At 35.2% G+C, this 14,742-nt stretch overlaps 1 protein-coding gene across 1 annotated transcript in view; it reads left to right on the forward strand.

The window, feature by feature from the left end:
- The window catches only part of LOC150090853 (putative acyl-CoA dehydrogenase 6), a 110,883-nt gene that overhangs the window by 75,808 nt on the left and 20,333 nt on the right, over positions 1-14,742 (forward strand). The window contains exons 6-7 of the mRNA XM_090380368.1: positions 9,223-9,393; positions 14,450-14,611. Of these exons, the coding sequence (XP_090236494.1) occupies positions 9,223-9,393; positions 14,450-14,611 (333 nt within the window). The remainder of the gene's footprint in view (positions 1-9,222; positions 9,394-14,449; positions 14,612-14,742) is intronic.

Raw genomic sequence — 14,742 nt, forward strand, 5'->3', positions numbered from 1 at the left:
GAATGAAATTGCAGCAAAGTTCAAATTGTTGCATTCAACAGAGCACATTTTGAAGGATAAAGAAAAATATTTAAAGGAAGTGAAGGGTGCTAGATCACAATTAACAGTGATAAGAAAAAGAGGTCTTATTCTGGAAGTTGAAAAAGTTTTGATTGCATGGATTAATCATCAGACACAAACTGTTTGTATGCCTCTAAATCAAGCAACAATTTTGGCAAAGCCAGTGTCTGTTTTTGAAACTCTTAAGAAGCTATGCAGCGAGACAGCGATGAATGAAATATTTAATGCAAGCAAGGGATGGGATTGACTGCTTCCAGAAAAGAGCTGGTTGGCATAACATTAGAGTTCAGGGCGAAGCTGCAAGTACAAACATCCACTCTACAAAAGATTTTCCAGCTAAATTGGCTGAAATAATTGAAAAGGAAGGCTACTGTTCAAAACAGGTATTCAGCTTTGACAAAATGGGGATGTTTTGGAAACAGAGCTACATTGCTAAAGAAGAAAAGTCAATGCCTGGCTTCAAAGTTGCAGAGGATCAATTGACTTTATTGCTGGGATCATTGAAGCTAAGTGTGAAAAAGGCACCTGGTTTGGGTGTGATCTTTCCAGTTATATTAAGGCAGGCAGAAAAAGAGGTAAGAAAACCTTTAACTATAATTATAAAAGCAACCTTGGATTATGGGGACTGGAGATGTCCAAATGTATTCTCAAGTCACAAAGGGGAATTAGAGGATAAAGTGAGTAATTACAAACATATAAGCTTGACTTCTGTTCCAGGAAAAGTAATGGAGTTGCTGATTAAAGAAGTAATGCAGAACCATCTAGAGGGAAATGCAGTTATACTACAGTCACAGAATGGATTTGTTAAAGAGTCAATCTTGTCTGACCAGTCTGATTGAATGCTGTGTCGTAGTAACAAAGGAACTAGAAGCAAAAAAAAAAAAATAATGATTTTTACAACATGGACATAGATTTCAAAACATCTTTTGATGCTGTTGCACATAAGATTGCTGTACAAATTCGATCAGTATGGTATTAGAGGCAAGTTACTGCTGTGGATAAAAGGGATGGCTGAGTGAGAGAAGACAGAGTTGGCTATCAGTGGGCACTACTTCTTCTACTAATGCTATTAGTGAAGTCCTGCAAGGTTCAGTGTTGTGTGCATTGTTTTCTCTATTTACTAATGATAGCAATGAAGGTATATTTGGCTTAATGCCCAATTTTGCAGATGAAATGAAGGTTGGCATAATTGGTTTATGACAGTAATCAGAGTATTGCTACTGAAATAGATCCAGGAAAATTACAGATGGGCTGAGAATTGGCAATTGAAGTTTAACATTGACAAATGCAAGGTACTGCATATAGGTAACAGTAATCCTAAAATAGCATATCAACTGTGTGGTACAATATTCAGGGTAGTGGAGAATGAAAAATTATCTGTAGATAATTATGAAGTCAGACATGGTTTTCTGAGCAGTGTGAGCTGCCAGGACAGCTCATGGGGTTTTATCAATGTTATACAGAAATTTTGCCAGCAGGGATAAGGAGGTGATTATCCTGTTGTACAAGGCAATTGTTAAGCAATATCTTGAGTATTGCATACAGGTCTGGAGGCCTTAATTTAGGAAGGATGTAGATCTGCTGGAACAGGTGCAGAGAAGTGCAACCAGATTGGTGAAGGGAACAAAAAGGTATGCACATCAAGAAAGGCTTCAGTTCTGCATCTTGCAGTGTCTGGAAACCAGGTAGCTATGACTAGATCTGATAGAGATGTATAAAGTTTTGAATGGATTGAGTAAGCTAAATGTTCATGGCATCCTTCCTCTTGCTCGGACAACACACGAGGGGCATAAATTTAAATTGAGGATGAATGGTTGAAGGATAAATGCGAGGAAATTTGCTTTCTGCCAGTGGGATGGTTGGAACAGACTTCCATCTGATGTTATGAAGTAGATAGTTTGAATAAATTGGAGCAACAAGAAAATTTTTAGAGGGGTCGACAGGTAATGTTGGACATTTTTTTTTTTGGTGTGGGGGGGGGGAACTAATGCTGTATAAGCTTGCTTTCTTTCATCACTGCCACTACTACTATGAATGCTATTCTATCTTGTGAACTCCTCTAATCTTATGTGGTCATACCAGAGTATAAACAGAATTTATTTTTTATATATATATATAAATGACTCCAATTAAGAAAATAAACTAGCCACGAAGAGGTGTGATGGCCCTGAATTGAAAGAATTCAACTTTAATTGCATACTAAATGAAATGTATCAAGTTTAATGAGGTGACCATGGAAAAATGATACATCGAATTGAAGAAAACTTTATCTACAAGTGTGTGTGTGTATTTTTTTTTTTTTTGTAAGAGGCATTATTTTTCAATCTATACTTTTGAATTAGACTTGCATCAAGATAATAAATATTAGAAATGCTGAGGGGTCTAGCACTGAAGCTAGTGCTAGTCTCTATGGGCCCATTGGTCTTTGAAGAGCAGAAGCAATTCATTGCTATTCTTTCTCCTACCACTTAATCTTTCCTTTACACATAGCAGTATCTTGTTCCTAATGCACCACTGCTCCATTTCATAAAGCAGTCTTTCATGTGGGCCTTTACTGAGACCTAAGTACAGTGGGACTTCGATTATCTGAAGTGAATGGGACTGAGACTGCCTCAGATAACGGAAATCTCAGACAATAGAGACCCAACTTTTTCTTTGTGTTTTACTAATTGCAATAGTAATTGCTATAAAAAGTATGTACAGAATAATTTTTAAAATGTTTTTATTAAACAGAATACAGTAGAGTAGTTACTTAAAATGTGCATTATAAGCAGAAGAAGAAAACCAAGTAATCTGAACCAAATGCAGTGTTGATGCTTGTCTGGTATCATGCTACTCTTCAAGCAAAAAACCAAATACTTGCAAAGACAGTGGTGGTAACCTGATAGGTTCTCATATGCAATTTTTATGCGAAAACCATTAAAAAAAAAATCACTTCAGAAACTGTTGCAGTAAAAATTTGACAATATTTGGGAAAGTAGAAAAAAATTCAAGTTTTTTAATCATTGATTGACAGTTAACATGCAAACATTATTTTTGAGGGTCATCTGTTAAGTTTTTCACTACAACTGCCACATTAAACTGTAATTGCTATCTAGATGGCCTTCTATTTAACTGTGGACTATTTTCCCTGACAGAGAAGTCATACTTACTGGTCTGTAATTATTGAGTTCCCTCTTCAAACCATCTTTGTGAATAGGAGAGACATTTGCCAGTCATTGGGGATTACCTCTTTTGTTTCTGCTTTTAATATACTTGGATAGATTCAGTCAGCTTTAGGTGCTTATTAACTTTCATATGCAAGATTTTCTCTGCCTGCTTTCTTTCAGTATCATAAAAATCAGCATTATATAGATGTCTGGTATTCCTTTCTCTAAAATCTTCATATGTGAAGAAGTTGTTAGATTTGGGTGCAAAATATGTATTCAAGTTGTCAACAATTACATTTTACAGGATCATCAATACTTTTTGCCATTCATATTAAATGGATCAATATGATTCATCCATTTCCTTCTGGTGTTACCATAAGCAAAGAATTCTTTGCTACTTTTCTTTGCAATCTTAGCCAAAGACTTCTCATAACCTGTTTTAGTATGTCTAACCTCCAAGTAACTTGGTTACAGACTAATTTCTACTTATTGTAGGATTCTGTCTCCTTAGCAATTTATTATTTTTCTTCTCTGTCACTAAGCTAATTTTATTTGACATCAATTTTGGAGTGCTTCCTGTTTGGCATTTGTATTTGTTAAAAACTTGAGTTGGTCCCACTGCAAAGAATATAAATGTCTAAAACTGTAAGAAAACAAAATCCCTTCCCTTGTACTCTTGAAAGTAGTTATTTTTTTTTTGAATGAATCTTACATTAGCACACACAATATAATCTGATATTGGTTTCTTTACTTGCAGGTTCTTAATACATGCTATATCATCACTAGTAATAATCTGAGCAAAAATATTGCTTTCTCTTGTAGAATTTCTGACATTATTTAATATTAGAAATAGTAAGAGGCCCAGCTCTGAATCCTGTGGAAATTATAAAGCACATTTTAAATTTGCTTACTTTTTTTTTTTTCCCCCCCTCCAAATAATATTGGGTGTTGCATGCAATTAAACAGTATCTCTTTTAATATGTCTATTAGTGGGTAAATGGTTTGTAGTGCCCTTCTTTGTCATGGACTTAAAGAAACCTTCATTTATTGAGGTTGTTCATTTATTCACCACTTACTACTTATTTAGTGAGATCTAGTTTTGAATTCCTTTGGAGACTGGATAAAATCTTAAACTTCCTCAGTCTTGGCTATAGTTAAAGAATCTTAGTAGAGGAAGGAGCTTTCCCCACTTGGTTTTCCACCCAGATTACATGTGTAATTATATAAACTTGGTACACTGACTAGAGTGGTTTATGAGGAACTCTCACCCAACCAACATCTCATCAGCCAATTGCTTACAGCTACATTCTTATTAACTCCCATCAAATTTTTACAACTTTCATGGTTTGAGTCCTCCACATGACTACTAATTACAATGCTGTTCTCATATTCTCTATCTTGTGAACTACTGACTCCAATTGTCCTGGAGTATAAACAGAATTTTTGTCTTTTCATTTCCTTGCAAGACTTCAAAAAAAACCACAATGGTTCATTGGTTTCCTAAGTTGCAGTTCTACAAAAATCTCATCTTTAATTTTGCATCACTTACATTTGAGTATTTACTTTTTCAGGTATTGAAATCCCACATCATTTTTATTACTGCTTTAACAAATATTTTTGCCATCCCTATCTTTATCTATAAAAGCGGACAGTATTTATTTTTAAGGTTCAAAATGTTGTCTGTATACATCTTTTAAATCAAGAACTAAAGATTATTGGAGAAGACAAGCATGCTAACATATTAATGTAGTAGTAGTAATAGAGTTATTTGATGCAAGAAAGCAAGCATATGAGCTTGTGTAGCATCAGCCAAAAAAAAAAAAAAAAAAAATTCACACATCCATTCCCAATAAAAGTTTGTCCAGTTCTTCCTTGAATTTATTTAAGCTGCCAACTTCCACAATGACAGGTGTGAGTTTGTTCCAGCAATTAAACACCTGTTAGCTAAAGGAAAACTTCTGCACATCTATTCTACAACTGTCTTTCTTCTACAATCAGTCCTCGTATAGCACGATAGTTGTGTTCCTAGAAACCCTCGTTCAATGCAAAATCGTGCAATATAAACAACAGGCCCTATGGGAAAAGTAGGATTATGTGCCGACCACCCAAGATTGAACACACATTTGTAACCAAAACATTACCAAATACAATAAATAATCGGGTAATTTAATTAAAATACGTAATAAAAAATAATATTATAATTTTTTATAATATTTTTTATTATTATTATATTATGTTTTATTGTAATATAATAAATAATAAAAATATGTAAGTATTTTTTACGAATAAAATACTTACGTATTTTATTACGACTATTACGTAATAAAATATTGCTAATGCTTTTGCTTCTGTCGTAAGCAAACTTGTTTTTTGTTTGGTTTTCTATCCAAACAGATGACAGGCGTTCCATCTCTTCCAATTCTTTGTGTCTTAATCTAATGGATTTTAATTACACTTTGTATTGTTCCTGCTATGAAAGTTGTTTCTATTTTCTCTGCATTCTTTGTAATTCTCAGCATTGCCTCATTTAGGTCTGTAGCACGTGCGATATCACATGGTTTTTCATTTCGCTCAAAGCGTTTCACAATTTCATATTTTTTCTCTATCGACAGAGGCGGACTGGCCATAAGCCTTACCGGGGAAACCCCGGTGGGCCAGAGGCCGGTGTGATTTTGGCTATAAACCATAGTATGAGGCCACTATAAATTTTCTCCCGGGTAAGAATTTTTGATCCAGTCCGCCTCTGTTTATCGATATTGCTTTTCTTTTTCTCTCTGAATCTGCAGTGTCTTCACCAGGACGCTTCCTTTTCACACTTTTTAATTGAGAATTTTACTAATTTTTAGGGAATAAAGCACAATTACAAAACGAGGAGGCACCCTTGATACACATAAACAAAGCTGCAGGCGTGTAGCAATTGAATAAACAACACCGTAAAGGCAGAGATACACTATTAACACCTCACATTTTACTAAAGCACTTTTCTAGGGGTTACTACCATAAAACAATAAAAACAATTTCCAGTTGCATTTCTGCTAGAGGAATCTGTTATAAACTGGTAGTAAACTCGATCTAATTGCATTTGCGATTATACCGATAGCTGGAATTGTGTCGGTTTTTACGTTATTATGGTGAAATGTGTTTCCCCTTCACTGATATAAAAAATATAAATACATTTTCAGAATCTTCTCTTCATTCCTATCGTGTTGCGTTCGGTTGGGGGTGATTCTGCGTTCGACTGCCATTTCTTGTAAACACAAAGGCGAATCGTGCATAAGCGGAATCGGTTAGTGTTATATAAGATATTGTTCCTCTATTTATAAATCGTGTATGATCGAATTCGTGTAGTGTAAACACGTGTTATACGAGGACTGACTGTATTTGAATTTATGCTCCCTTAGGTTTGTAATCTGAGCAAGCAGAAGAGTCCCATTAGAATTCAGCATGCTCAACCCATTGAAAGCTTTATACACTTCAATCAGATCATCTCTCCGGTGTCTAGTCTCCAGCCGCTGCAATTTGCAGAACTTAAGCCTTTCTTGATAAGAGGACCCCTTCGCTCCCCTCACTAATCTTGTTGCCCTTCTCTGTACACGCTCAAGCAACTCTACATCCTTCCTAAAATGAGGCCTCCAGACCTGTACGCAGTATTCAAGCCGTGGCCTGATCATTGCCTTATACAAAGGGATAATCACCTCATTTTCCCTTCTAGTAAAATTCCTGTATATCATTAAAAATATCACTGTCTGCATTGCTCAGAAAACTTCATATTTGACCGCACAGTCACTCCCATGTTTTTTTTCATTTTCTACTACCCTAAGTATAGTACCACACAGTTGGTACATTTCTCTGCGGTTACGTCTACCCATATGCAGTACTTTGCATTTGTCAATGTTAAACTTCAGTTTCTACTTCTCAGCCCATCTGCCCAAATTTGGAGACTGGATTTTCTAGATCCTGCTGCAGCAGTACACTATCATTAACAACCCTTCCAATCTTTTGTATCATCTGAAAACTTTGACATTAAGCCTGATATACCTTAATCCAGTGGTCTCAAACTCAAATTGTATGCGGGCCGAATGCACGATCTGAAAGCAGCTGACGGGCTGTACGTTAGTTTGTCTCCATCTATATAGCAATATGAACTGCGCAGCTGTGCATCCAGCTAACCAACTAGTGACTGACTCAAGGAAAATAATATATCAGAAGTACCAACTCAGTAGAAAAAATCGGAAACACCAGAATACTGAAGCACCACCAACTGTCGGCTGGCAAACTAAATTTACTGATTGTATCGACGTGGGAAGTTCTCCCACCTTACCCCAGTCATGTGGCCTGGCATACAAGAATACAGTAACAAAGACAAAGCCCCAACCTATTCATTCTATCTCTTTTTCCTTCAATAGCAGTCGTGCACATAAGCTCAGTCCATATCTCTGTCTCTAAAATTATAAGCACCATATTTACAACAAATATATAATTGAAATGTATTCGCGGGCCATGTAAAATTGATTCAGGGGCCAGATGTGGCCCCCGGCCTTCCAGTTTGAGACCACTGCCTTAATCAATATCATTGATAAATATGCAAAACAACAGTGGGCCCAATACCGAACCCTGTGGGACTCCACTAATAACATTAGTCCATGAAGAGCAGCATCCATTGATTACCACTCTGTCTTCTCCCACTCAATCACCCTTTTATCCATTGTAGCTACTTACCCTTAATACCATATTGCTCCAATTTTTATAGTAATCTTCCATGCGCAACAGTGTCAAAACCTTTCCTGAAATCCAAGTATATTTATATCAAAATTATTTTTTGCATCCAGTTCCTTTGTACCCCCATCATAGTATCCAATAAAATTAAGGTGCCTCCATAGCCAGGTGGGAAGCAGCAGTGTGTAGCACACACTTCTTGATTAGACTGGGGTTCAAACCCGTCACTACCAAATACGGAGGATGCGGAAAGGTCAGGGAATGACCACCGCATATCGTGGAGCAATATGGCCTTAGTTGCTAATGCTCCTAAAAACCAACCAACTAACCAATAAAATTAGTCAGACAAGAATTTCCATTAATAAACCCATGCTGTGTCTGAATTATTGCTGTAGTCTTGGCTAGATGATCCTGCAATGCATCTTTAACCAGTGACTCCATTATTTTATCTGGAACAGAAGTTAAACTAACTGGTCTGTAATTACTTGTTACCTTTATATCTCCCTTTGTGAATTGGGGATACATTTGCATATCTTCAGTCTGTGGGAACTTGCGGAGTCCAAGGATGCTCATAATTATGGCTAAGGGTTTGCTGACTTCCTTTGCCACCTCCTTTAATATAACTGGATGGATCCCATCCACCCCAGGTTCCTTTCTTATGTTTAAATTCAACAATTTCTCCTCCACTTTGCTCTCAGTTATTAAAAAATCATTAAGCACCCTGTTACAGTTTGATAAACTTCTAGCATTTTCCTCGCTTAATAACAGCTCATGTGTGAATGTAGATGCAAAATACTCATTCAGGTTATCAGCTACCTGATCAGGATCATCAACAGTCGAACCATCAATATCAGGTGGACCAATTTGATTCATCCCCTTCCTTCTAGAGTTTATATAAGTAAAGAAGTCCTTGCTGTTTTTCTTAGCATCCTTTGTCAAAGATTTCTCATAATCTGCCTTCACTTGCCTAATCTTCTTTGTGATGTTTCTGAATGCAACCTATGGAATTCCTCCTTCAGGTCAGAAAAGGAGTTCCTCACTATTTGAAGAGTACCTTCTTTGCAATCACATTACACAAGTATATAAACATAATTACTAATTAATTTCAAATATAAAAACCTAATTTCACTACATATATTAGAAGACAAATGTTATTAATAATATTACAGTATATCTTTAAACCTTCATTTTATAGTGAATATAGTTCTACTCACAGTTTTGTAGTTCTGCTTACATTTGGCCATTTTAAGGTTTTTAAAAACACCAATTTAGAATTCAGTTTAATTTCTTTTCTTAGGTGTGCAAAGAACTAAAATTAACAAAATAGGTATGAATTCTTCAGATACTGCTCAAATATTCTTTGAAGATGTCCGTGTGCCAGCAAAGAATATTATAGGAGAAGAAGGGAAAGGTTTTACTTATCAGATGATCCAATTTAATGATGAAAGATTGGGTGGATGTATTCTTCGTATGTTTTTCAGTTTTTTTATTAATGTTTTTAATTGAATATCCTTGAAATTATTGAATATTTTAAGAATTGTCATTTTGAAATACACTCTAGCTTGTTCAGTTCATTATTAATTTATCATAAATATCATATCTCTACAATCATTGTCATTTATTATCTTTATAATAATGTAGTAGTTTATTATTAACAAGAATTTTTTTTTTTTAGGTTTTATTTCGTAGTTATTTCTCAATTTAGTATTTGTGACATCATGCAAAGATGCAATGCTTTGAGCACCAGCCAAAACCATCCTTTACTAATTTATGCTTCCTTGTATGTTTTCTTTTAATTTATGCTCCCTTGTATGTTTCATCTCAGAAAGAGTAAAGATGGCATCAGTATTAAACCTTTATATGCTTCAATTAAGTCACCTTAAATGCCTAGTTTCCAGAGAGTGCAATTTTCAGAACCCTTAATTGTTTTGTTAAAATTATTCTTTTGCATCCCCAACTAATCTTGTTGATCTTCTCTGTATCCTCTCCAGCAGATCTGTGTCCTTCCTAAAATGAGTTTTCAATTCAAACCTGTATGTGGTATTCCAGAAGTGGTCTAATTATTGCCTTATACAACAGGATAATCACCTATTTGTTTTTGCTGGTTTCTGTATATTCTGTGTAAGTTTCTGTATATTATCAAAAGAAGTCCATTTGCTATTTTAGCAGCTTGTTTGCACTGCACTGCATAGAGAATTTCATGTAATACTATACAATTTCCCCTACATTATTTTTATACTCCTCTACCCTGAGAGTAGTGTATGAAAATACTGCTATGCAAGTGTAGTACTTTCGTTTATCACTTTTAAACCTCAATTGCCATTTTCCAGCCATCTGATTACTTTATCTAGATCATCTGGAAGTAGCAGATTCTGATTACGGATATTAACCTCTATAACTGTCTTTGTATCATTGGCAGACTTAGGCATGAAACATGAAATTCCCACCATAAGTATTGTTAAATAAATATTAAAAACAGTAAAAAGCACAACACTGACCCCTGTGGAATCCACTCATCACATCAGTCCACGAGCAGTGGCCATTTAAAACCATTGTGTCCTACTACTTAATTATCCTTCCTTTATCCACAGTAGCAACGTCTGCCAATGCCACATTGCTCCAATTTATACAACAATCATACATGTTTGTGCAGTATCAAAGGCTTTACTGAAATCTAAGTATAGGAAGCCAAAATTATTTTTTGTATCTGGTTCCTTTGTGACAATCTCATAGCAGATAATCAGATTGGTGGGACGTGATCTCCCTTCAATAAATGCGTGCTGTGACTACCCTATTGCTCCACTTCTATACAAGATGAACTTCTATTACTTCTATTATTCTTTAACTGTTAATTGCATCATTTCTCCCATTACAGAGATTTAACTGCAGATCTGTAGTTACCCACTCCACCTTTTAAGATCACCCCTTGTCATCTTAAAGAGAGACTTTTATTCATCTCCAATCTGCAGGTACAGTAATACCCCGACTTATGCTACCCCGACTTACCCGAACTCGGAGTTACGTGGTTCTTGATTTTTTCGTTTGGTGTAAATCTAAAATTAGCTTACCAGTGATTTGGAAGTCAAATCATAAAGCTTGAGTGACAGCTTCCGTTTTTGAGGACTGGTTTGGTCACCACTTCATACCCGAAGTCGAACGTTATTGCAAGTCTAAACAGATTCCATTTAAAGTGATGCTTCTTATTGACAATGCACCCGGTCATCCTCCTGCCACCCTAATTAATTTCGACCCATGTGTGAAAGTTCTGTTTTTGCCTCCAAACACAACCAGCTTGCTTCAACCGATGGACCAGGGAGTCATCAAAACATTCAAGGCTTACTACACGAGGTGTTCGTTTGCACATCTGAATGAAGCTATGAGACAAAATACTGAGATATCTGTTAAAGACTTTTGGAAACAATTCAATGTTTTAGATGCCGTAAGAATCATTGAAGAATCTTGGGATGAAATTCACAAAAAAACATTGGTGTCTGGAAGAAACTTTGTCCATTTTTTTTTCAAAAACGAGACAAAAACGCCAGAAACTGATCATGTCGCTCATGTGATAGAAGTTGTTAATCTTGCTAGGCAATTAGATTTGGAAGTCAATGGTGATGATGTCAACGAGCTGTTGGATTCACATAGTCAGGAGCTGACAATGAATGAGCTCATAGAGATGCGTGACCAAAACGTCACTGAAGTATCCGACACTCAGACCCAGTTCCACCAGAAAAGCACATGACAGTTGCAAGCTTGACAGAAGGTCTCAATTGAAAAGGGCTTAAAAATTTTAGAACACATAGACTCCAATGAAGAACGCGTTATAACTACAAAGCAAGGAATAAAAAAATTATTAGCTTGCTACGAAGAAATTCTGCATGAAAAAAAGAAGGCACTGTGTCGTCAGACGAATTTGTTAGATTTTATGAAGCCATCGATATCGAAATAACTTTTTACTTAACTCATTTTTTAATACATATTTTGTATTAATATGTATAAATAACTGCAATTTTATTAAATATTTTTCTTCTAAACTAGTGTTTTTGTTAGTCCTTGGTCCCAATTAAACAAATTTATGTATTTATATGCAAAGTTGTACCCCGACTTACGCAAATTCGACTTAAGCGATTTTTGTCGGACCCACCTATCGCATAACTTCGGGGTATTACTGTACTTTCCTGAATCGAAAGTAATGTCATTATTATGGCTAAAGGTTTAATTACCTCTTTTGTAGCTTCTTTTAATATAATTGGATATATCCATTGGCCCCAGATGCCTTATTCACTTTTAGCCACAGAAATTTCTCTTTTGCCTTACTTTCTGTTATTATAAAATCATTTAACTCCTGATCAGTATTAGATAGACTTTTGTTAACCTTGTCCCTAAAAACACTCGTGTGAGTGCAAAGTATAAATTCGGTTTATTAGAAATTTGTACAGAATCAACAGTTATGCCATTCTTGTCCAGTAGACCAATGTGATTTTTTCCTTTTCTTCTATTGTTAACATTTGCAAAAATATCTTTGCTGCTGCTTTCCTTTGCATTCTTAGTCATAATCTCTCCTAGTCTACCAAATCGTCTCCCCCCCAAAGTAACTTGATTACATACTGATTTGCACTTGTAGGATTGTGTATCCCTAGGAACAATTTATAATCATAACATGCATTTTTATTCCCTGCTACCAAGCCTATCAATTCATTTGACATCCATTTTGGTCTAAAGCTTGAACAGTTAGTTGGTATAAAACACTTATTGATCTCTCTGGACACTTCCCATTTGGTATTTTTTAACATCAGTTGGTCCCAGTGAAAAGAGTTTTTTTAAAAATGTCTGAGCCCATTATAATTACCTTTTGCAAAATAAACTCCTTTTGTTTGCCCTTGGCAGTAATTACAGTAAACCCCCGCTATTCGCGGTTGCTGATTTAATATAAAATGAAACCTAAAAAAAAATGTGAATTTTAAAGCGCCGTGAACATTTTCTGCCATAAAAAAACATGGGCGTGGCTAAAATTATCTTTCCTGGTCAAAACAGTGCTCAGTGGGTGAGGGGAGAGAGGGGTGACAAAATCGCGAGCGTTGGATGTTTCTCGCTAATCCTTGTTCAGTATGTGTTATGCGCTTGTCATGGAAGGTTTCGTCATTTGCTTTTAATTTATATGCTTATAAATTGAATAAATTGATATGCTTACAAAAGTGATAAACCTACCGTTTTGCAGTGTAAAACAGACTTTTTCGAGTGTGTTAATGGAAGAAAGTGACTTTATTGTGGACAAGTTCTTTCTAACCCGTACAAAAATATGTCTACTAATAACAAGGGAAATGTGAAAAGATCAAAGAAGGTGATGACATTAGCGAATAAAATTGAGTTATTAGATAAAATTTCTAATGGTGAAAGTGTCTCCTCAGTGGCAAAACATTATAAAATCAATGAGTCAACAGTACGATCAATCAAGAAATCGGAAGAAAAAATCCGCCATAGTGTCCATGAAAACGCGCTAATTGTTTCAAAAATTTGCTCTGTAACTCGTGATGTTAAATTAGAAAAATGGAAAAAGCTTCAAATCTGTGGACCGAACTCAAAATAAAATTCTGTTAAGTTCACTCATCATTCGCGAAAAGGCAAAACTCCTTTATCAACACTTTAGCGAAACTGGTGATAGCACTGGCAGGATAAGTTTGTTCAAACATATTGTCTGACTGTAAAGACATTGAAAAATACCATTAAGAAGAAATGGCATCAAATTCTTGCTGATAGTCATTTTGCAGTAATGCACAATGACAACTTTGTAGTTGACAGTAGATTGATTGGAACAGACTGAACAGAACACTTTATCCCCCCCCCCCATTATCCCCAATTTTATTACCAGATTTCCATCTGTTTTATCATCTTAATCTTGGAGGAAACATTTCCTCAAAAACAATGGGGTCACATCAGCAGTGAAACTGGTGTTATTGGTGTCATAATTCTTCTTAATATTGAACTGTAGCTCTATATTTTTCTTTATTGTAATAAAAAGTATAAAACTTCTTTACTGACTTAGCCTTGCCTCTGACATGTAGAATACCACATGGAACAAGTATTTACTTCACATCTCAAAGCAGTGTCTAAAAGAAAATATAATAAAAAAAACCAGAGATATTATGACATATAAATTGTAAAATACAGTAAAAAAAAATTAAATAAGAACACAGCCACACGGTTCATGTATCTGAAAAATATAAGAAATGCTTCACATTTCTTCTTAATTCATGATTTGCCCTCTTAACTGCCATTCAAGCTTTTTTTCATTAATGTGGATACTGATAGGACAGCAGAACTAGAATTTTGGTGTATTTTAGAGTACATAAAGAGTACTGCATGGATTAAATTTTTATGCTACTGTATGCTGTCCAGAAAAACAACTGAATATAGTTGTATATTGTTATTTAATAAATAATGTAATTTTGTATTACTGTGATTATGATTTTGTTAAAAGGTGTTACCAGTTTGTTTTTATTTATTATTATTATTTTTTTTTTCAGTTGTAAAGCAGCTATCAAAAGTCCTGTCACAGACAATAGAATATTGTATGCAAAGAAAAGCTTTTGGAAAACCTATCATAAACAACCAAGTAATTCATTTTAAACTAGCAGAAATGATTACTGAAGTAGAAGCAATGAAGTCTCTTGTTTATAGAGCTGCTGGTAAGTCAGAAGTTTTATGTGGCATGGCATTAATATAAGTATTAATAAAGACCAAATGGCATAAGGAATCTAGGCTTGTTTAGCATCACACTTTTAAGAAAAATCTATATCCTTATTGTCCTATTTCATCC

Source organism: Mastigoproctus giganteus, chromosome 1, assembly GCF_048544385.1.
Source record: "Mastigoproctus giganteus isolate SK-2022 chromosome 1, ASM4854438v1, whole genome shotgun sequence".
In the NCBI taxonomy this organism is placed as follows: Eukaryota; Metazoa; Arthropoda; class Arachnida; order Uropygi; family Thelyphonidae; genus Mastigoproctus; species Mastigoproctus giganteus.